Source organism: Ranitomeya imitator, chromosome 3 (genome assembly GCF_032444005.1).
Source record: "Ranitomeya imitator isolate aRanImi1 chromosome 3, aRanImi1.pri, whole genome shotgun sequence".
Classification (NCBI taxonomy): Eukaryota; Metazoa; Chordata; class Amphibia; order Anura; family Dendrobatidae; genus Ranitomeya; species Ranitomeya imitator.
In genome coordinates, this window is record NC_091284.1 from 173,977,690 (window position 1) to 174,001,123 (window position 23,434).

Here is a 23,434-nt window from a genome sequence, read left to right on the forward strand (position 1 = left end):
TATTGTGCGGATTACAGGCGCCTTTGATGCATTTCTGCCATAGAAACGCACATGCATTTTTTAACTGGACTTTCCGCATCTAATGCACGTCTATCGGGAAAATCTGCACATAAAACTCAGCGTACCCGCAAGAGAAATTGACATGCTGCGGATTTGAAACATGCACCGCAAATGAGTTTACAATGAGAAAAAATAAATAAAGCTCAGTGGGCATGAGATTTCTGTAAATCCCATACACTTTGCTAGTTCTGTAAAACGCAGCATTTTGGATTCATGGTGGGCAGTCTGAGAGCGCTTTCACAACTTGTCTAGGTGAGGCACAATATGCATAGATTGCACCAGTGTTTTGGGGTGCATTGGGGTTTCACAACATTTTTGCAAACATTTTAGATGTGTGTAACATCCACCGCTCCATGCCTATAGGAAAGTGTTATCTATACTGTATTTCCTAAAAGCTTCTAAAAGAAAATACCTCTGTAATATGACACATGAATGTATCTGTTGCCAAAATGTCGTTTATCATATAATCTGTGTGTATCAGTGATAAAATAAAAGCAACAACAAAACTCGGCACTTTTATTACATTGAATTTTTATATCACACATACCTAATTACAGATATGGGAACTGACGGTTCATCTCCGGACAGAGAACAATGAGTAGGCCAAAACATAGAACCCTGGCAGAAAGCATGTGCTGGCTTAATGGAGTCTCCTGTGGAAATATCCTGTTTGTCCACAAGTGATTCCAAGAGAAACAGTTCTCTTGGCAGATGAAGAACATGTCAACAAACATCACAGAAAATAATCTACCGAGATGCTTGAGAAAATATTTGAGATGAGGTTGTGAGTAGTGGTACATGTGCTATTTGTCATGCTGTAAATTAGAAATACCATAGATCTATAAAGCTTTAGATTTCTGGTGATGGACCTTATCAGTTTCTTCAGGATCCTCTGATAATCGTATCGAATGCTACTGTAAAGAATTGACATACACTAATTTTCCCCACCAAGTGTTTTTCATAGTTTCTCCAGGAAAATAAAATCCTCAAATAAACAGTTTGTGATCCGCCAGATCGCACCAGTGTGTTATGAAGTGAGCCAGAGGTCACTTTTCAATCCAGGTCTGAGAGCCTCATTTTGGCCGTGTTCTGACTCTCATAGACTTGTATTGAGAACATGTGACCGTTACTTCTGACTTCCGGTCGCACAGAAGTTTCGGTCACACGATAGCGCCAAAGTGGCCCCGAGAACAAGCTGTAGATGACGGGTGGTAAGTATAATGCTAGGTGCAGGGATCTTGAGTTAGTGGCATCTCTCCAATAGTGAAAAAGTGCTTTAAAATTGATGTTTTAGTTTTGCAGTGTTTTTCTCCCTGATGAGGATTTGAAGAATATATGGTGAAATAAAGTGCATGTTACTTATGTAAAGCGAGCCTTGATGGTATCTACTCCACACTAGACACTAGAAAAAAACTCACCAAATACTCGCTAAGGCCAGTCTCACACGTCCAGATAATTCCGGTACTGGAGAAAACGGTCCCGGAGTTATCCATGTGTCCGTGTGCTCGCGTGTGCGGGCCGTGTGTCCGTTTTTGTCATCCGTGTGCTCTCCGTGTGATGTCCGTGTGCATACGTATCACACACAAAGGTTTTCAGGTCCATATGAGGGGTTAAGGCCTAATTAAAGGCTTTGAACTTGCAAAGGTGTGATCCATTAGTGCAGATGTTTGAAATTAGTTCCTATAAATGTTTGCACAATTACATATCAGCTTTGGGGTGTGTATTAGGACTCCTTAGGTGTCACAAACATGTCTACTGACAATGAGGCGTTGGTGTGGTTGGCATGGATTGTTTCACGTCACTTTGGTGTACGCAACCATATGCTTGAAGAGGATCCACAGCTCCAAAAGAGGCTATGGGTTCACCCTCTACTGTTGCTACGTGGGGCACCTGGTCATTTTACTAAATTATATCAGGAACTTTGCAGATACCCGGTGAAGTTTGTGGCTTTTTGTCGGCTTTCCATTCCCGGCTTTGACAACCTACTTCATGTTTTGCGGCCTTACCTTCTCAGACAAGACACCTGCATGAGACTCAGCATTTCTCCGGAGAAGCGTTTGTTAGTAACCTTGAGGTAATTTTTTAGCCCAAATACTGAATATTGGCCCCAATAACGTGCAATGAATCCTAATGGGTTGTGTTTCTATCTCTAGTGAGCAATGTTCCAGGTCACTAGGTTAGACAATTAACATAACGGTTAATTTAAATCATGTATTGTTTAACCATTGACATACAAATGAAGCCAAAAACAGTTTGGTTATCATTTCAAACTAACAATAAAATAGTAGGGCCCACAACCAAACTCAAAACATGGTCACTTTTTGAAATGCTCTTTTGAAGTTACCCCTATGTGGTGCATTAATGGGTGTGTTTTTTATTTGCTAAAACATGTATTTGATGTTTCTATGTGCTTTTTAACATTCACTGTGTACCTTTTTTCAAATTATCTACATAATAAACAGTTGATGGAGAGTATTTCACATCAAAAATATGGTTTTGTTAACAGATTCCTGGCTACTGGACACTCATATTCTTCACTTCATTTTGAGTTCCTTCTTGGCACATCAACCATATCCGGGATTGTGCGGTCAACCTGTGATGTGATTTGGGACAAGCTCAAGAGTCGCCTCATGCCTCAGCCAAACACACAAGACTGGCTGCGGATTGCCCAGGGTTTCATGGAAGCCACTGAGTTCCCAAACTGCATTGGTGCCCTGGATGGTAAACACATTCGTGTTAAAAAGCTGCCAAACTCAGGTTCACTTTTTTTAATTATAAAAAATATTTTTCCGTTGTGCTCCTGGCTGTAGCTGACTGCAACTACTGTTTGCTTCTTGCTGACATTGGGACATATGGGAGTGCCTCTGATGCTCGCATCTTTAGAGCTTCAAGATTAGCTCGGCGACTTGCTGAGACTAATCTAAATCTGCCACAACCATGTGTGCTTCCTTGTGCATCAGGCCCACCTGCACCATTTATCATGGTTGCTAATGAGGGTTTTGCACTCTCAAGGCACGTTGAGACCCTTTCCACGTCGAGGTTTGGATAACCGGAGAAGAATTTTTAACACTCGACTGATGAAAGCCCTGCGATTGGTTGAGTGTGCTTTTGAAATCTTGACTTCAAGATGGCGTATATTTGAAACCCAAATCCAAATGCATCCCCAAAATGTACAGGCAGTCATAAAGGCAACTGTTGTTTTGCTTAATTTCTGCAGACAACAAGAACCAGCCTTGCATGATGTTGATGATGGGAGAGTGGTTAATGTGGCATTAGCAGAGGATACAGACCATGCTCCACGAGTATCTCACTCTGCCCTTATAGTGAGGAATATTTTTGCTGATTATTTTTTAACACCTGAGGGTAGTGTGCAATTGCAAATGGAGGAGCACAACTAATGTAAAAAAAAATGTTTTTTTTTTTTTTTAAGAACCATTTTTTTTTTCTGTCAAAATTGGCTAGGGTCTCGAAAGGCAATGAGGACCCTTGACATGGGTTGCGAGCTTACATTTGATGTGGGTAACTGATACATGTGTGTCTATAAAAAACATTGCTACCCATTACAAATAACTAATACCTCATTCTAATGTGTTTACTGTGGTTGTCCGAAATATCCCATGTCTGAAAGTATTGATTTGGTCACATAATTGTGTACTACAAACAAATAACTAAGACCCGACCTCATTGAGTGTGATTTTGAAAAAGAGTGTGTGACCGTTAGATCATGTTGTTCAGACATACAGTCATGGCCAAAAGTATTGACACCCCTGCAATTCTGTCAGCTAATACTCAGTTTCTTCCTGAAAATGATTGCAATCACAAATTCTTTGGTATTATCTTCATTTAATTTGTCTTAAATGAAAAAAACACAAAAAGAATTGTCCTAAAGCCAAATTGGATATAATTCCACACCAAACATAAAAAAGGGGGTGGACAAAAGTATTGGCACTGTTCAAAAAAATCATGTGATGCTTCTCTAATTTGTGTAATTAACGGCACCTGTAACTTTCCTGTGGCACCTTACAGGTGTTGGCAATAACTAAATCACACTTGCAGCCAGTTGACATGGATTAAAGTTGACACAACCTCTGTCCTGTGTCCTTGTGTACCACATTGAGCATGGAGAAAAGAAAGAAGACCAAAGAACTGTCTGAGGACTTGGGAAACCAAATTGTGAGGAAGCATGAGCAATCTCAAGGCTACAAGTCCATCTCCAAAGACCTGAATGTTCCTGTGTCTACCGTGCACAGTGTCATCAAGAACTTTAAAGCCCATGGCACTGTGGCTAACCTCCCTAGATGTGGACGGAAAAGAAAAATTGACAAGAGATTTCAACCCAAGATTGTGCGGATGTTGGATAAAGAACCTCGACTAACATCCAAACAAGTTCAAGCTGCCCTGCAATCCGAGGATACAACAGTGTCAACCCGTACTATCCGTCGGCGTCTGAATGAAAAGGGACTGTATGGTAGGAGACCCAGGAAGACCCCACTTCTTACCCAGATAAATAAAAAAGCCAGGCTGGAGTTTGCCAAAACTTACCTGAAAAAGCCTAAAACGTTTTGGAAGAATGTTCTCTGGTCAGATGAGACAAAAGTAGAGCTTTTTGGGCAAAGGCATCAACATGGAGTTTACAGGAGAAAAAAAGAGGCATTCAAAGAAAAGAACACGGTCCCTACAGTCAAACATGGCGGAGGTTCCCTGATGTTTTGGGGTTGCTTTGCTGCCTCTGGCATTGGACAGCTTGACCGTGTGCATGGCATTATGAAGTCTGAAGACTACCAACAAATTTTGCAGCATAATGTAGGGCCCAGTGTGAGAAAGCTGGGTCTCCCTCAGAGGTCATGGGTCTTCCAGCAGGACAATGACCCAAATCACACTTAAAAAAGCACTAGAAAATGGTTTGAGAGAAAGCACTGGAGACTTCTAAGGTGGCCAGCAATGAGTCCAGACCTGAATTCCATAGAACACCTGTGGAGAGATCTAAAAATGGCAGTTTGGAGAAGGCACCCTTCAAATATCAGGGACCTGGAGCAGTTTACCAAAGAAGAATGGTCTAAAATTCCAGCAGAGCATTGTAAGAAACTCATTGATGGTTACCGGAAGCGGTTGGTCGCAGTTATTTTGGCTGAAGGTTGTGCAACCAAGTATTAGGCTGAGGGTGCCAATACTTTTGTCTGGCCCATTTTTGGAGTTTTGTGTGAAATGATCAATGTTTTGCTTCATTCTCTTTTGTGTTTTTTCATTTAAGACAAATTAAATGAAGATAATAATACCAAAGAATTTGTGATTGCAATCATTTTCAGGAAGAAACTGAGTATTATCTGAGAGAATTGCAGGGGTGTTAATACTTTTGGCCATGACTGTACTGTAATCTAAATGTACATTTCCAAAGCTAGTTTGCCATGGAAAATAGATCAACGCAGTTGAGTCTTTGAGAGGCCGCATCTTTAAAAACCTCACTGAGAGTCACTGTAGCTGCGTGCATCACCACCGTCTCATCCTTTATCATTATTTTGAAGCCCTGACGGATTAATAATTACACCATCCTTTTTGGAAATTGTGTATTTGCAATATATGGATGAGTTAGTGTGACCTAATGCTGAACATGTTTGTTTTTGGGGAGAAAAATGTGTTACACATTATGATTATGCTCATATCAATAAAGTAGTGTGCAAATTACATATACATTCCCAAATAAACAAGACATATTAACACTTGAACAATGTGTTTTATTTTTCAGCAAACACATTTAGTCAGCCAATTGTGTCTGACAAATCAAGCTAACTTTACCAACAAAAATATAACAAAATATGTTCCTTATAAATCCATAAAGTCACCATGACTGGAGAAAGATTCATCTGTGGTATTTTCTGCGCTGACACGTTCGGGGCTGGTTGAGGGTGTGGGCATTTGTCCTGTAGTCACTGTGGGCTGGCATGTGGTTGTTTGAGGTAGTTCAGTGTGCAAAACTGATGCTGTTCCTGATGTAGATGGGGTATAAGGTTGCATTTGGTCTGTCTCTTTCAAAAATGTTGCATCAACACTTTGTGGTTGAGGTAAAGTAGGTTGTGACTGACCAATCTGGCTCACATAAGATTGGGAACTACTATAGGTCTCACCTCTTGCCATACGGTGTCTGTTGCCTTGATGGTAGATTTTAGGGCTGTGGAATTGCAAAATGAGCACCACTACTATCACCCACAGACATGCTGGAGGACAGGGATTCGGAATGTTGGCTGTAGGTGTGGCTTGGATCAGACCTTTGCCAATATTGCTGAGTTGTGGCACGGGCATGAGGCACAGTGGTAGGAGCAGACATTTGCCAATATTGATGGCTACTGGCACAGGAATAAGGCATTGAGGTAGGATCGGACATTTGTCCGTATTGCTGACTACTGCCACGTGAATGGGGCATAGAGGTAGGATCGGACATTTGTCCGTATTGCTGACTACTGCCACGTGAATGGGGCACTGAGGTAGGATCGGACATTTGTCCGTATTGCTGACTACTGCCACGTGAATGGGGCACAGAGGTAGGATCGGACATTTGTCCATATTGCTGACTACTGCCACGTGAATGGGGCACAGAGGTAGGATTAGACATTTGTCCGTATTGCTGGCTACTGCCACGTGAATGGGGCACAGAGGTAGGATCAGACATTTGACCATAATCCTGGGTGTAGCTATGGGCAGGAGGAAACCAAACAGGAGCAGACCTTTGGGGATAACGAGGTCTTACAGCAGGAGGTGGAAGCATGGACGAGGGTGCAGACCTTTCCTGTGTTTGTTGTGTACCTACATTTTGGTCATTTGATATATTGGTAGCAGATGGCATCTGTATTTGATGGTGGGCAGCTCGCCATTGTTCAATGGGCCCTAGCACCTGGTTTGGTTCCTGCTCTCCTTGACTTGCAGCAATGAGGGTCAAGATTGCAGCACGTACTCGTTCCTGCCATCCATCAGGAACTTTGACAAGGCAAGGAGACAGTGAGCGACAAAACCTATCTACAGCAGTTTCTGGTGTCATGGAATTCAGTATGGATAAAACTCTAGCATCAATGAGCTCGGGCAGCATACGTGGCTGTTCCTGTCGCCTAGTTCGCCTATCTCGGAGAGTGTGTGTTAGATACATAGGTAGATTTGCTGTTGATGCTGCCTGTGGTGCTGGGGCTTCTGTTTGTGAAGTGCTTGGGGCTGTTGTTTGTGAAGTGCTTGGGGCTGCTGTTTGTGTGCTTCCAGGACCAGCATCAGTGGAGGTTTCAGCAGCATCAGACACCTGCTCATCAGGCTGTGTTGTGGGTGTCGGGTCTGCTGGGGCTTCGGTCTCTGATGCCGTGGTACATGGCAGTGATGTGGCTGTTGGCGATTCATCCGAGTCATCAAGGTTGTCATCAGTCCTAGTTAGCAAATAACATTAACAGTTTAGGTCACAATGCTAACCAAATCATAAATAACATTATAAAAATATATATTTATTAAACACTTTATGATTCTTTTTGAACATGTTTGTGTTTTGGAATGGAACATATAAATATGATGATTATTGAAAGCACAAATGTACTGGGGAAAAATAACTATGGGTAAAATCTGTCCAAGAATTTTGGAACATGGTGAAGCTTTGTAAATGTGGTAAAATACAGTGTAGTTATTTGAATATAAAGAGTTGATTAATCCAGCTCCATGAAAAAGGCCAAAATGTGATTATTATAATCCAATAAACTTTATTGAAACAAATCCATAAAATAGTCGATACCAATAGTTGGTTAGGCATAGGATTACATATCAGCCCTCGCTGTACGCGTTTCAAACACAAACGTGTTCTTAGTCTTCACCTGAAATTCACATAAATTTAAACATCTAAAAAAGGAAAAGAGACTTTAAGGGCTTGACTTTTGGCATATAGGCCAACGGTCAATTTCAAAATCTAAACCCAAAAAACATTGTAAAGCATAAGAGAAAATAATATTAGACATCTATGGAGATATGCTTGAATACAGTTCACTTTGCCAAATCTCATGTAACAGGTTTTGTAACAGCAGGGAATTGTGTGCCAAAAATGCAGGTTGGGAACATGCCAGACAACTAGGACTTGAGTTACCTAGGTATTCTTTAGTATTTTCAAACATGACAAAAACACTTTTAAAAATCAAAATATACACACAAAACCTAAAATGCTGACACAAACACACACTGGATGTTTGAACAATTATAAACAAGCATGCTTCATGCGAAGAAAAAATCAATCAAACACAGGGAACATACTGGAAAGTAGTAAGAATCTTGTAAAGTGTATATGATAAGGTCCATGTAAATATAAATATTAAGAACACATAAGCCGAATGGTTATGATGGTAAGACATGGACCCTAACATATATAATGCACAATATGAATTTTGGTCATATGTTTCTCAGAAATTCATGTTTAATACAACAAGGAACACCTATGGGCTAACTCAGGGCCGTATTTAGAGTTTATGCTGCCCTAGGCACTTTTCGGCCTGCCTCCCCCATTGGTGAGTATGATAATATCGGCAGTGACTTAGGCTACTTTAACATCAGCGATTTTTGACATTGGCGGCAGTTTTTCCGCATCCGTAACGGATCACTTACGGCAACAGTGCGTTCGGCCTCATTCATTCCCTATGGGACTTGCTGACATGTGCAGCACTTGCGGTTTTGCCATGATCCGGCAAATGCGGTACTTGCAGCAACAGGAAAAAAAAATGCTGCTAGCAGTGTTTTTTTGTCTCGCCTCAAGTGCAAAACCTCAAGTGGCGCTGATGTCCGCAAGTCCCATAGGGAATGAATGAGGCCGAACGCAGAGTTGCCAGCCTGTAACTGATACTGCAGTTTTTCCGCATCTGCCACGTAACATATCTGCCGCGAATGGAGAAAATCACTGATGTGAAAGTAGCTTTAGCAAACCTTTCCAGTTGTCATGTGAGAATCTGGTGAATCTCATACACATTACATGGTCAGTTGATTCTGCCATGGTTGCAAGGTTTGACAGATTTCTAAAGGGAACCCCCTCTTCAGCCTCACCCTGTTGGATGCAGGACGCAGACTTCCCTCAGCAGCCTCTCCTCACTCCCGTAAGCAGCCTCCACCTGCCAGATGCAGCCTCCACCTGCCGAATGCAGCCTCCCCCTGCCAGATGCAGGCACCTCAGCAGCCTCTCATCTCACCAGCCTCCCATCACCAGCCTCACCTCTCCTCAGCAGCCTCCCCTCACCAGCCTCTCATCTCCTCTCCAGCCTCCCCTCTCCTCACCAGCCTCTCATCTCCTCTCCTCATCAGCCTCCCCTCTCCTCAGCAGCCTCTCATCTCCTCTCCTCAGCAGCCTCCCCTCTCCTCAGCAGCCTCTCATCTCCTTTCCTCAGCAGCCTCCCCTCTCCTCACCAGCCTCTCATTACCAGCCTCATTTCCTCACCAGCCTCTCCTCTCCTCACCAGCCTCCCATCTCCTCACCAGCCTCCCCTCACCAGCCTCCCCTCTCCTCTCCAGCCTCCCCATCCCCTCACCAGCCTCTCCTCACCAGCCTCCCCTCTCCTCACCAGCATCCTCTCCTCACCAGCCTCTCATCTCCTCAGCAGCCTCCCCTCACCAGCCTCCCATCTCCTCACCAGCCTCCCATCTCACCAGCCTCCCATCAGCAGCCTCTCATCTTCTCTCCTCAGCAGCCTCCCCTCTCCTCTTCCTACCAGCTTCCCCTCTCCTCACCAGCCTCCCCTCTCCAGCCTCTCATCTCCTCACCAGCCTCTCATCTCCTCAGCAGCCTCTCATCAGCAGCCTCCCCTCTCCTCAGCAGCATCTCCTCACCAGCCTCCCCTCTCCTCACCAGCCTCCCCTCTCCTCACCAGCCTCCCCTCTCCTCACCAGCCTCCCCTCTCATCTCCTCTCACCAGCCTCTCCTCACCAGCCTCCCATCAGCAGCCTCTCATCTTCTCCTCAGCAGCCTCCCCTCTCCACCAGCCTCCCCTCTCCTCTCCCTACCAGCTTCCCCTCTCCTCACCAGCCTCTCCTCTCCTTTCCAGCCTCTCATCTCCTCACCAGCCTCTCATCTCCTCCTCAGCAGCCTCTCCTCAGCAGCCTCCCCTCTCCTCAGCAGCCTCCCCTCTCCTCTCCTCAGCAGCCTCCTCTCCCCAGCAGCCTCTCCTCTCCTCAGCAGCCTCTCAGCAGCATCTCCTCACCAGCCTCCCCTCTCCTCACCAGCCTCCCCTCACCAGCCTCCCCTCTCACCAGCCTCCCCTCTCCTCACCAGCAGCCTCCCCTCTCCTCACCAGCCTCCTCTCCAGCCTCTCCTCTCCTCACCAGCCACTCATCTCTCCTCAGCAGCCTCCCCTCTCCTCACCAGCCTCTCATCTCCTCAGCAGCCTCCCCTCTCCTCAGCAGCCCCTCCTCTCCTCAGCAGCCTCCCCTCACCAGCCTCCCCTCTCCTCACCAGCCTCCCCTCTCCTCACCAGCAGCCCCTCCTCACCAGCAGCCCCTCTCCTCACCAGCAGCCCCTCATCTCCTCTCAGCAGCTTCCCCTCTCCTCACCAGCCTCCTCTCCAGCCTCCCCTCTCCTCACCAGCCTCCCCTCTCCTCACCAGCCTCCCATCTCACCAGCCTCTCATCTCCTCTCCTCACCAGCCTCTCATCTCCTCTCCTCACCAGCCTCCCCTCACCAGCCTCCCCTCTCCTCACCGGCCTCTCATCTCCTCTCACCAGCCTCCCCTCAAGAGCCTCTCATCTCCTCTCCTCACCAGCCTCTCCCCTCCTCATCAGCCTCCCCTCACCAGCATCTCCACTCCTCACCAGCCTCTCATCTCCTCTCAGCAGCCTCTCATCTCCTCACCAGCCTCCCCTCACCAGCCTCTCATCTCCTCACCAGCCTCCCCTCACCAGCCTCTCATCTCCTCACCAGCCTCTCCTCACCAGCCTCTCATCTCCTCACCAGCCTCTCATCTCCTCTCCTCACCAGCCTCTCCCCTCCTCATCAGCCTCCCCTCACCAGCATCTCCACTCCTCACCAGCCTCTCATCTCCTCTCAGCAGCCTCTCATCTCCTCACCAGCCTCCCCTCACCAGCCTCTCATCTCCTCACCAGCCTCCCCTCACCAGCCTCTCATCTCCTCACCAGCCTCTCCTCACCAGCCTCTCATCTCCTCACCAGCCTCTCATCTCCTCTCCTCACCAGCCTCTCATCTCCTCTCCTCACCAGCCTCTCATCTCCTCTCCTCACCAGCCTCTCATCTCCTCTCCTCACCAGCCTCTCATCTCCTCTCCTCACCAGCCTCTCCTCACCAGCCTCCCCTCTCCTCAGCAGCTTCCCCTCTCCTCACCAGCCTCTCCTCCAGCCTCCCTTCACCAGCCTCTCATCTCCTCTCCTCACCAGCCTCATCTCTCCTCACCAGCCTCTCATCTCCTCAGCAGCCTCCCCTCTCCTTAGCAGCCTCCCCTCTCCTCTGCAGCCTCTCCTCTCCACCAGCCTCTCATCTCCTCACCAGCCTCCCTCCTGAGCAGCCTCCCCTCTCATCTCCTCAGCAGCCTCCCCTCATCTCCTCTTCTCAGCAGCCTCCCCTTATCTCCTCTCAGCAGCCTCCCCTCACCAGCCTCTCCACACCAGCCTCTCATCTCCTCTCCTCAGCAGCCTCTCATATCCTCCCTTTAGCAGCTTCCCCTCACCAGCCTCTACTCTCCCCTCACCAGCCTCCCCTCTCCTCACTCACATCAGCAGACTCCCGTCTCCTCTCTCACCTCACTCCTCTCTGCAGCTTCCTTTCACACTGCCCGCCTCCTCTCCCTGCTCACTGCCGACTTCAGTATCTTCTCCCACAAACATGACATGCTGCTCAGCTCTGCTGTCTGCTCCAGTGCTCCTACATTAAGAAGAGCGCGCAGCATGTCACATGACCGGTGTCAGGACCATGATGCACTTGGGCCTGCCTGCTGCTGCTTAAAGGTACAGCACCCATTTCTGGACGCCAAATGCACACTAACAAGTAATGCCCTGATAGCGGACGGCCCTGCGCCCGAGACCCCCTCCCCCCGCAGCAGCCGGGGCTGAGGTGGGTGGGTGGATGGTTGGTTGGGTGCCCTAGGCACGTGCCCTCAAGTGCCTAGTGGCAAATACGGCCCTGGGCTAACTTACCAAACTTTGCCTGCTTTGCGGGTGAATATGTGGACCAACCACGTCTGGGGTACAGCTGCTCAGCTACAGCAAACCAAGCCCGTTCAATAGCCAGCCTGTCATGGTATCCTTCGCATCACATCATGTGTCCCATAATTGCGGATTTTGCTCCACCAAAGTAATTAGCTTCTCTGTGTCCACACGAGGGGGCATAATATTAGCCAGTCAGCAGAGTATGAAGATGCCAGCACTCTGATATGTTGACAACTTCACCTCAGAGCCTAAAATGATGTCTAGACTTATGTTTAGCTTTGTCCCAATCAATGTCTAGACACCTGTCTGTTAATTGCTACAATTGCTTCAAATGTTAACCCTAAAATTTGAAAAACGCACACGGACGGCACACGGACGTCATCTGTGTGCGGTACGTGTTTACACGCACCCATTGACTTTAATGGGTCAGTGTGATCCGTGTGCTCCCACGAACACTGACATGTCTCCGTGTTTGGCACACGGACACACGTTCCGCAAAAAATCAATGACATCTGCACAGAAGCATTGATCTCAATGTGTCTACGTGTGTCAGTGTCTCCGGTACGTGAGGAAACTCACCTCACGTACCGGAGCCACTGACGTGTGAAACCGGCCTAAAAAGGAGCATTTTCTGTAGCAATTTCCGTTTGGAAAACATATGTTTTTTTAATGTGTCAAAAACCTTGTGCACATTGCCTCAAGTGTTCCACCACCAGATAAGCTGTTGAGTTGTGTCTTCAGCCACAGTCCGTAGCTTATACTTATCATACTCAGCAAAGGTGGGCATCCTAAAGTTCAGACCCCCCTTTCTAAATCAGTTGCCCAACATTTTTGAAAAGCAAGTTAATTATTGCAGCACAAGTTATATTTTGAGGATTGGTTAAGGCCCCGTGGGTCAAACCCCCAAAATCATGAGGTGGTATAATATCTTAGAATATTATACCCAGATTAATACTTTTGTAAAGCAGTCTAATTACCTTCTATGTAAATGATGACATTGTTTTGGCCTGACAAAGATAAAGGCTATGTGCACACGTTGCAGATTTCCTGCGGATCCGCAGCGTTTTTACCATGCATAAACGCTGCAGATCCGCAAGTTATTTACAGTACAATGTAAATCGATGGAAAACAAAAAATGCTGTGCTAATGGTGCGGAAAACTCCGCACTGAAAACACTGCGGGTTAAAAGAAGGAGCATGTCATTTATTTGTGCGAATCTACAGCGTTTCTGCACCCATTGAGTCGGGCACATCCGCAGCAAAACCGCAGATCTAAAAAAGAGCTGCGGTTATGCTGTGAGAAACACTGCAGATCGGGAAGGGGAATAGTGTGTGGGCGGTGCGTGGGTGGAGACTGTGTGTGTGCGGGGAAGATGTGCGTGTCTGTGTGCGGCGATCGCGAGGGTCTGTGGGGATCGCGGGGCTGCTGGGGGTCTGCGCCTGGCTGTCAAGGGTCTGCGGCGGGCTGTCAGGGGTCTGTGCCGGGCTGTGGGGGGGTCCTTGGGGGTGTGTGCGCATGCAGGCATCATCCGATGGGACTACAAGTCCCATCGGGCTATGCCTGCTACAGTGACAGTGATTGACACATTAGCCAATGATGGGACAGTAGTAGTCCAATCATCCGGCTAATGTGTTGAATGCAAAAAAAAACAAACAAACTAACCCACGAACATATAACATATGACAGAACATACAACATATATGTTGTAAGTTCTGTCATATATTATAACAGTACATACAACATATGACAGTACATATGACAGTACATACAACATACAATACACATATGACATTTTTTGGCATTGCTGTGTGAGAAAGTTCCCACGCAGCAAATGCCATAAAGTGAGGCCAGTGAACTACAGTAACCTCTCAGTGATGCACTGCAGGAGCCATTGTCTCCTGTCAGTGTGTCACTGGAGGGCCTATAGAGCAGTGACATCACCGGATGTCGCTGTTCTATAGGGGAGATCGTCGTGGGACACTCGTTATTGATTGGAATGCGTCGGACAGGGAGTATACGGTTTATTATTTTACATTTTTTGCAGGTGCTGAAGTATGGTAAGTATGGTTAAATTATGAATATTAAAATACTTTTTTCTGGCTGTGTCTTTAATATTTTTTTTAACCCTTTCACTACTCTAGGATTAATAATGGATATGTGTCTTATTGATGCCTCTCCATTATTAACCCGGCTTAATGTCACCTTACAATAGCAAGGTGACACTAACCCCTTATTACCCCATATCCCACTGCTACTCGGGAGTGGGAAGAGAGGGCTAAGTGCCGGAATTGGCGCATCTTACAGATGCGCCATTTCTGGGGTGGCTGCGGACTGGTATTTGTAGCCGGGGGGCCAATACCCATGGCCCTTTTCTAGGCTATGAATATCAGCCCGCAGCTGTCTGCGTAGCCTTTCTGGCTATAAAATATAGGGGGACCCCACGTAATTTTTTGGGGGGTCCCCCTATTTTAATAGCCAGTAAAGGCTACGCAGACAGCTGCGGGCTGATATTCATAGCCTGGAAAGGGGCCATGGGTATTAACCCCTTCCCGGGCTACAAATATTGGCCATTGGCTTTTCCCCTCTGGCGCAGAAAATTGCGCGGGAGCCCACGCCGCTTTTTCCCTGTTTTTTTCTTTATGTTCATTAACCCCTTTACCCCCAAGGGTGGTTTGCACGTTATGGACTGGGCCAATTTTTACAATTCTGACCACTGTCGCTTTATGAGGTTATAACTCTGGAACGCTTCAATGGATCCCGGTGATTCTGACATTGTTTTCTCGTGACATATTGTACTTCATGATAGTGGTAAAATTTCTTTGATATTACCTGCGTTTATTTGTGAAAAACGGAAATTTGGCAAAAATTTTGAAAATTTCGCAATTTTCCAGCTTTGAATTTTTATGCAATTAAATCACAGAGATATGTCACACAAAATACTTAATAAGTAACATTTCCCACATGTCTACTTTGCATCAGCATAATTTTGGAACCAAAATTTTTTTTTGTTAGGGAGTTATAAGGGTTAAAAGTTGACCAGCAATTTCTCATTTTTACAACACCATTTTGTTTTAGGGACCACATCTCATTTGAAGTCATTTTGAGGGGTCTATATGATAGAAAATACCCAAGTGTGACACCATTCTAAAAACTGCACCCCTCAAGGTGCTCAAAACCATATTCAAAAAGTTTATTAACCCTTCAGGTGTTTCACAGGAATTTTTGGAATGTTTAAATAAAAACTAACATTTAACTTTTTTTCACAAAAAATTTACTTCAGCTCCAATTTGTTTTATTTTACCAAGGGTTACAGGAGAAAATGGACCACAAACGTTGTTGTACAATTTGTCCTGAGTACGCTGATACCCCATATGTGGGGGTTAACCACAGTTTGGGCGCATGGCAGAGCTCGGAAGGGAAGGAGCGCCATTTGACTTTTCAATGCAAAATTGACTGGAATGGAGATGGGACGCCATGTTGCGTTTGGAGAGCCACTGATGTGCCTAAACATTGAAACCCCCCACAAGTGACACCATTTTGGAAAGTAGACCTCCTAAGAAACTTATCTAGAGGTGTGGTGAGCACTTTGACCCACCAAATGCTTCACAGAAGTTTATAATGCAGAACCGTAAAAATAAAAAATCATTTTTTTTCACAAAAATTATCATTTCGCCCCCAATTTTTTATTTTCCCAATGGTAAGAGAAGAAATTGGAACAAAAAAGTTGTTGTACAATTTGTCCTGAGTACGCTGATACCCCATATGTGGGGGTAAACCACTGTTTGGGCGCATGGGAGAGCTCGGAAGGGAAGGAGCGCTGTTTTACTTTTCAATGCAAAATTGACAGGAATTGAGATGGGACGCCATGTTGCGTTTGGAGAGCCACTGATGTGCCTAAACATTGAAACCCCCCACAAGTGACACCATTTTGAAAAGTAGACCCCCTAAGGAACTTATCTAGATGTGTGGTGAGCACTTTGACCCACCAAAAGCTTCACAGAAGTTTATAATGCAGAGCCGTAAAAATATAACAAAAATTTTTTCACACAAAAATTAATTTTTAGCCCCCAGTTTTGTATTTTCCTGAGGGTATTAGGAGAAATTGGACCCCAAAAGTTGTTGTGCAATTTGTCCTGAGTGCACTGATACCCTATATGTGGGGGGGAAGCAGCGTTTGGGCGCATGGGAGGGCTCGGAAGGGAAGGAGCGCCATTTGGAATAAAGACTTAGATGGAATGGTTTGCAGGCATCACATTGTGTTTGCAGAGCCCCTAATGTACCTAAACAGTAGAAACCCCCCACAAGTGACCCCATATTGGAAACTAGACCCCCCAAGGAACTTATCTAGATGTGTTGTGAGAACTTTGAGCCCCCAAGTATTTTACTACAGTTTATAACGCAGAGCCGTGAAAATAAAAAATCTTTTTTTTCCCACAAAAATTATTTTTTAGCCCCCAGTTTTGTATTTTTCCAAGGGTAACAGGAGAAATTGGACCCCAAAAGTTGTTGTCCAATTCGTCCTGAGTACGCTGATACCCCATATGTTGGGGTAAACTCCTGTTTGGGCACACGGGAGAGCTCGGAAGGGAAGGAGCACTGTTTTACTTTTTCAACGCAGAATTGGCTGGAATTGAGATAGGACGCCATGTCGCGTTTGGAGAGCCCCTGATGTGTCTAAACAGTGGAAACCCCCCAATTATAACTGAAACCCTAATCCAAACACACCCCTAACCCTAATTCCAACAGTAACCCTAACCACACCTCTAACCCAGACACACCCCTAACCCTAATCCCAACACTATTCCCAACCGCAAATGTAATCCAAACCCTAACCCTAACTTTAGCCCCAACCCTAACTGTAGCCTTAACCCTAGCCCTAATGCTAACCCTAGCCCCAACCCTAACCCTAGCCCTAACCCTAGCCCTAACCCTAGCCCTAACCCTAACCCTAGCCCTAACCCTAACCCTAGCCCTAACCCTAGCCCTAACCCTAACCCTAGCCCTAATCCTAATGGGAAAATGGAAATAAATACATTTTTTTAATTTTTTAATTTTTTCCTAACTAAGGGGGTGATGAAGGGGAGTTTGATTTACTTTTATAGCGGGTTTTTTAGCGGATTTTTATGATTGGCAGCCGTCACACACTGAAAGACGCTTTTTATTGCAAAAAATATTTTTTGCGTTACCACATTTTGAGAGCTATAATTTTTCCATATTTGAGTCCACAGAGTCATGTGAGGTCTTGTTTTTTCGCGGGACGAGTTGACGTTTTTATTGGTAACATTTTCGGGCACGTGACATTTTTTGATCGCTTTTTATTCCGATTTTTGTGAGGCAGAATGACCAAAAACCAGCTATTCCTGAATTTCTTTTGGGGGAGGTGTTTATACCGTTCCGCGTTTGGTAAAATGGATAAAGCAGTTTTATTCTTCGGGTCAGTACGATTACAGCAACACCTCATTTATATCATTTTTTAATGTTTTGGTGCATTTATACGATAAAAACTATTTTATAGAAAAAATAATTATTTTTGCATCGCTTTATTCTGAGAACTATAACTTTCTTATTTTTTTGCTGATGTTGCTGTATGGCAGCTCGTTTTTTGCGGGACAAGATGACACTTTCAGCGGTACCATGGTTATTTATATTTGTCTTTTTGATCGCGTATTATTCCACTTTTTGTTCGGCGAAATGATAATAAAGCGTTGTTTTTTGCCTCGTTTTTTTTTTTTCTTACGGTGTTTACTGAAGGGGTTAACTAGTGGGACCGCTTTATAGTTCGGGTTGTTACGGACGCGGCAATACTAAATATGTGTACTTTTATTGTTTTTTTTTTTATTTAGATAAAGAAATGTATTTATGGGAATAATATATACTGTATTTTTTTTTCATTATTTAGGTTTTTTTTTTTTTTTTTTACACACTTGGAAAAATTTTTTTTTACTCTTTTACTTTGTCCCAGGGGGGACAATACAGATTGGTGATCTGACAGTTTGCACAGCACTCTGTCAGATCACCGATCTGTCAAAGAGCGCTGCAGCGTTACCAAGTGCCTGCTCTGAGCAGGCACTTGGTAAGCCACCTCCCTCCCTGCAGGACCCGGATGCCGCGGCCATATCGGATCCGGGCTTTGCTGCAGGGAGGAAGGTAAGAGACCCTCGCAGCAACGCGATCACATCGCGTTGCTGCGGGGGTCTCAGGGAAGCCCGAAGGGAGCCCCCTCCCTGCGCGATGCTTCCCTGCACTGCCGACACATCGCGATCATGTTTGATCGCGGTGTGCCGGGGGTTAATGTGCCGGATGTCAGCTGCGATAAGTGTTATGATCTGGTGGCCTTGGAGCAGCATGAGACGTACTCTGGAGAAGGTGGAACCTTCTACTGACCGCAAACCCTGAACTTAACAGGGCAACTAGAAGTAGCCGTGGGGGGTACCTAACACTCCCTAGACCCCTAGACACAGCCTAAGAGCTAGCTACCCCTAAAGACAGAAACAGGAAACCTATCTTGCCTCAGAGAAAATCCCCAAAGGAAAGACAGCCCCCCACAAATATTGACTGTGAGAGGAGAGGGAAATAACATACGCAGAAATGAAATCAGGATTTAGCATAGGAGGCCATACTAGCTAAAAAGAAAGAATAGAACAGAGTACTATGCGGTCAGTATTAAAACACTAGAAAATATCCACCACAGAAAATACAAAACACCACATCTGACTAAAGACGTGGAGGGTATATCTGCATCTCCAGAGAAATAGCTAGGCTGCAAAAAATCCTTCACAGACTAAGCTGGACAAGACAAAAACATGAAAATGCACAGAACTATAAGGTCCACAGCAGGAGGACAGCAAAACCAAAGCCAGGACTTATCTTTGAAGAAAAGCACAGCAAACAGCCCCTTAAAAAATAGTGACGAAAGAATGGTTGTAGATGACGAGGAAAAAGCTAACATATTAAACACCTTCTTCTCCACGGTATTCACGGTGGAAAATGAAATGCTAGGTGAAATCCCAAGAAACAATGAAAACCCTATATTAAGGGTCACCAATCTAACCCAAGAAGAGGTGCGGAACCGGCTAAATAAGATTAAAATAGATAAATCTCCGGGTCCGGATGGCATACACCCACGAGTACTAAGAGAACTAAGTAATGTAATAGATAAACCATTATTTCTTATTTTTAGGGACTCTATAGCGACAGGGTCTGTTCCGCAGGACTGGCGCATAGCAAATGTGGTGCCAATATTCAAAAAGGGCTCTAAAAGTCAACCTGGAAATTATAGGCCAGTAAGTCTAACCTCTATTGTTGGTAAAATATTTGAATGGTTTCTGAGGGATGTTATTCTGGATTATCTCAATGAGAATAACTGTTTAACTCCATATCAGCATGGGTTTATGAGAAATCGCTCCTGTCAAACCAATCTAATCAGTTTTTATGAAGAGGTAAGCTATAGGCTGGACCACGGTGAGTCATTGGACGTGGTATATCTCAATTTTTCCAAAGCGTTTGATACCGTGCCGCACAAGAGGTTGGTACACAAAATGAGAATGCTTGGTCTGGGGGAAAATGTGTGTAAATGGGTTAGTAACTGGCTTAGTGATAGAAAGCAGAGGGTGGTTATAAATGGTATAGTCTCTAACTGGGTTGCTGTGACCTGTGGGGTACCGCAGGGGTCAGTATTGGGACCTGTTCTCTTCAACATATTCATTAATGATCTGGTAGAAGGTTTACACAGTAAAATATCGATATTTGCAGATGATACAAAACTATGTAAAGCAGTTAATACAAGAGAAGATAGTATTCTGCTACAGATGGATCTGGATAAGTTGGAAACTTGGGCTGAAAGGTGGCAGATGAGGTTTAACAATGATAAATGTAAGGTTATACACATGGGAAGAAGGAATCAATATCACCATTACACACTGAATGGGAAACCACTGGGTAAATCTGACAGGGAGAAGGACTTGGGGATCCTAGTTAATGATAAACTTACCTGGAGCAGCCAGTGCCAGGCAGCAGCTGCCAAGGCAAACAGGATCATGGGGTGCATTAAAAGAGGTCTGGATACACATGATGAGAGCATTATACTGCCTCTGTACAAATCCCTAGTTAGACCGCACATGGAGTACTGTGTCCAGTTTTGGGCACCGGTGCTCAGGAAGGATATAATGGAACTAGAGAGAGTACAAAGGAGGGCAACAAAATTAATAAAGGGGATGGGAGAACTACAATACCCAGATAGATTAGCGAAATTAGGATTATTTAGTCTAGAAAAAAGACGACTGAGGGGCGATCTAATAACCATGTATAAGTATATAAGGGGACAATACAAATATCTCGCTGAGGATCTGTTTATACCAAGGAAGGTGACGGGCACAAGGGGGCATTCTTTGCGTCTGGAGGAGAGAAGGTTTTTCCACCTTACATAGAAGAGGATTCTTTACTGTTAGGGCAGTGAGAATCTGGAATTGCTTGCCTGAGGAGGTGGTGATGGCGGACTCAGTCGAGGGGTTCAAGAGAGGCCTGGATGTCTTCCTGGAGCAGAACAATATTGTATCATACAATTATTAGGTTCTGTAGAAGGACGTAGATCTGGGGATTTATTATGATGGAATATAGGCTGAACTGGATGGACAAATGTCTTTTTTCGGCCTTACTAACTATGTTACTATGTTACTATGTAAACAGGAGAGACCAGAAGGGATGTGAATCCTCCAAAAACAATGGACAACTGGCACTGACTAAAGGATCAAGCAAGGCTATATAGCCCAGCCCAAATTGCAAAAAATAGATACACCTGATAAATGCTGCGATCCAACTACCGCAGCACTACCACTCATAACCACCGGAAAGAGCCCAAGAGCAGAATTCACAACAGTACCCCCCCCTTGAGGAGGGGTCACCGAACCCTCACCAGAGCCCCCAGGCCGATCAGGACGAGCCAAATGAAAGGCATGAACCAAATCATCAGCATGAACATCGGAGGCAACAACCCAAGAATTATCCTCCTGGCCATAACCCTTCCATTTGACCAGATACTGAAGCCTCCGCCTCGAAAAACGAGAATCCAAAATCTTCTCAACCACATACTCCAACTCCCCATCAATCAACACCGGGGCCGGAGGATCAACAGAGGGAACAACAGGCACTACATACTTCCGCAACAAAGATCTATGGAACACATTATGGATGGAAAAAGAGGCTGGAAGGGCCAAACAAAAAGACACTGGATTGATAATCTCAGAAATCCTATAAGGACCAATAAACCGAGGCTTGAACTTAGGGGAAGAAACCTTCATAGGAACATGACTGGAAGACAACCAGACCAAATCCCCAACCCAAAGCCGGGAACCAACACACCGACGATGGTTAGCAAAACGTTGAGCCTCCTCCTGAGACAACACCAAATTGTCCACCACATGAGCCCAAATCTGCTGCAGCCTGTCAACCACAGAATCCACACCAGGACAATCAGAAGGCTCAACCTGCCCTGAAGAAAAACGAGGATGAAAACCAAAATTACAAAAAAAAGGCGAAACCAAGGTAGCAGAACTAGCCCGATTATTAAGGGCAAACTCGGCCAATGGCAAGAAAGCCACCCAATCATCCTGATCAGCAGACACAAAGCATCTCAAATAAGTTTCCAAAGTCTGATTAGTTCGCTCGGTCTGGCCATTTGTCTGAGGATGAAATGCGGAAGAAAAAGACAAATCAATGCCCAGCCTAGCACAAAAGGCCTGCCAAAACCTAGAAACAAACTGGGAACCTCTATCGGACACAATATTCTCCGGAATGCCATGCAAACGAACCACATGCTGAAAAAACTAGGGAACCAAATCAGAAGAGGAAGGCAATTTAGGCAAAGGTACCAAATGAACCATCTTAGAAAACCGGTCACAAACCACCCAGATAACCGACATTCTCTGGGAAACCGGAAGATCTGAAATAAAATCCATAGAAATATGCGTCCAAGGTCTCTCAGGGACCGGCAAAGTCAAAAGCAACCCACTAGCGCGGGAACAGCAAGGCTTAGCCCGCGCACAAATCCCACAGGACTGCACAAAAGAACGCACATCCCGCGACAAAGAAGGCCACCAAAAGGACCTACCAACCAAATCTCTGGTACCAAAAATCCCAGGATGGCCATCCAACACAGAACAATGAACCTCAGAAATCACTTTACTAGTCCATCTATCAGGTACAAACAGTTTCCCCACTGGACAGCGGTCAGGTTTATCAGCCTGAAACTCCTGAAGAACCCATCATAAATCAGGGGAGATGGCAGAAAGAATCACCCCTTCCTTCAGAGTGCCGACCGGCTCAAGAACCCCAGGGGAATCAGGAAAAAAACTCCTAGAGAGGGCATCCGCCTTAACATTCTTAGTACCAGGAATGTACGAGACCACAAAATCAAAACGGGAGAAAAACAGTGACTATCGAGCCTCTCTAGGATTCAGCCGTTAGGCAGACTCGAGGTAAATCAGATTCTTATGATCGGTCAGGACCACAATACAATGCTTGGCCCCCTCAAGCCAATGTCGCCACTCCTCAAATGCCCACTTCATAGCCAACAACTCCCGATTGCCGACATCATAATTGCGTTCCGCAGGTGAAAACTTCCGAGAAAAGAAGGCACACGGTTTCATCAAGGAACCATCAGAATTCCTCTGAGACAAAACGGCCCCTGCCCCAATCTCAGACGTGTCAACCTCAACCTGAAATGGAAGAGAAACATCCGGCTGACGCAACACAGGGGCAGAACTAAATCGGCGTTTAAGCTCCTGAAAGGCAGAAACAGCCGCAGAGGACCAATTCGTCACATCATTGCCTTTCCTCGTCAAATCGGTCAGAGGTTTAACCACACTGGAGAAGTTGGTAATGAAACGACGATAAAATTTAGCAAAGCCCAAGAATTTCTGAAGGCTCTTCACAGATGTGGGCTGAATCCAATCATGAATGGCCTGAACCTTAACCGGATCCATTTCTATAGATGTGGGAGAAAAAAAATGAAGCCCAAAAAAGAAACCTTTTGCACTCCAAAGAGGCACTTTGACCCCTTCACAGATAAAGCATTATTACGGAGGATCTGAAATACCATCCTGACCTGTTTCACATGAGACTCCCAATCATCGGAAAAAATCAAAATATCATCCAAATATACAACCATGAATTTATCAAGATAACTCCGAAAGATATCATGCATGAAGGATTGGAACACAGATGGAGCATT

At 45.3% G+C, this 23,434-nt stretch overlaps 1 protein-coding gene across 1 annotated transcript in view; it reads right to left on the minus strand.

Annotated features, from left to right (window-relative positions):
• Nucleotides 1-5,932: 5,932 nt before the first annotated feature.
• LOC138671977 (uncharacterized) overlaps nucleotides 5,933-23,434 on the minus strand; it is an 84,753-nt gene continuing 67,251 nt past the window's right edge. The window contains exon 2 of the mRNA XM_069760078.1: nucleotides 5,933-7,460. Coding sequence (XP_069616179.1) covers nucleotides 6,221-7,195 — 975 coding nt within the window. The 5' untranslated portion in view covers nucleotides 7,196-7,460 and the 3' untranslated portion in view covers nucleotides 5,933-6,220. The remainder of the gene's footprint in view (nucleotides 7,461-23,434) is intronic.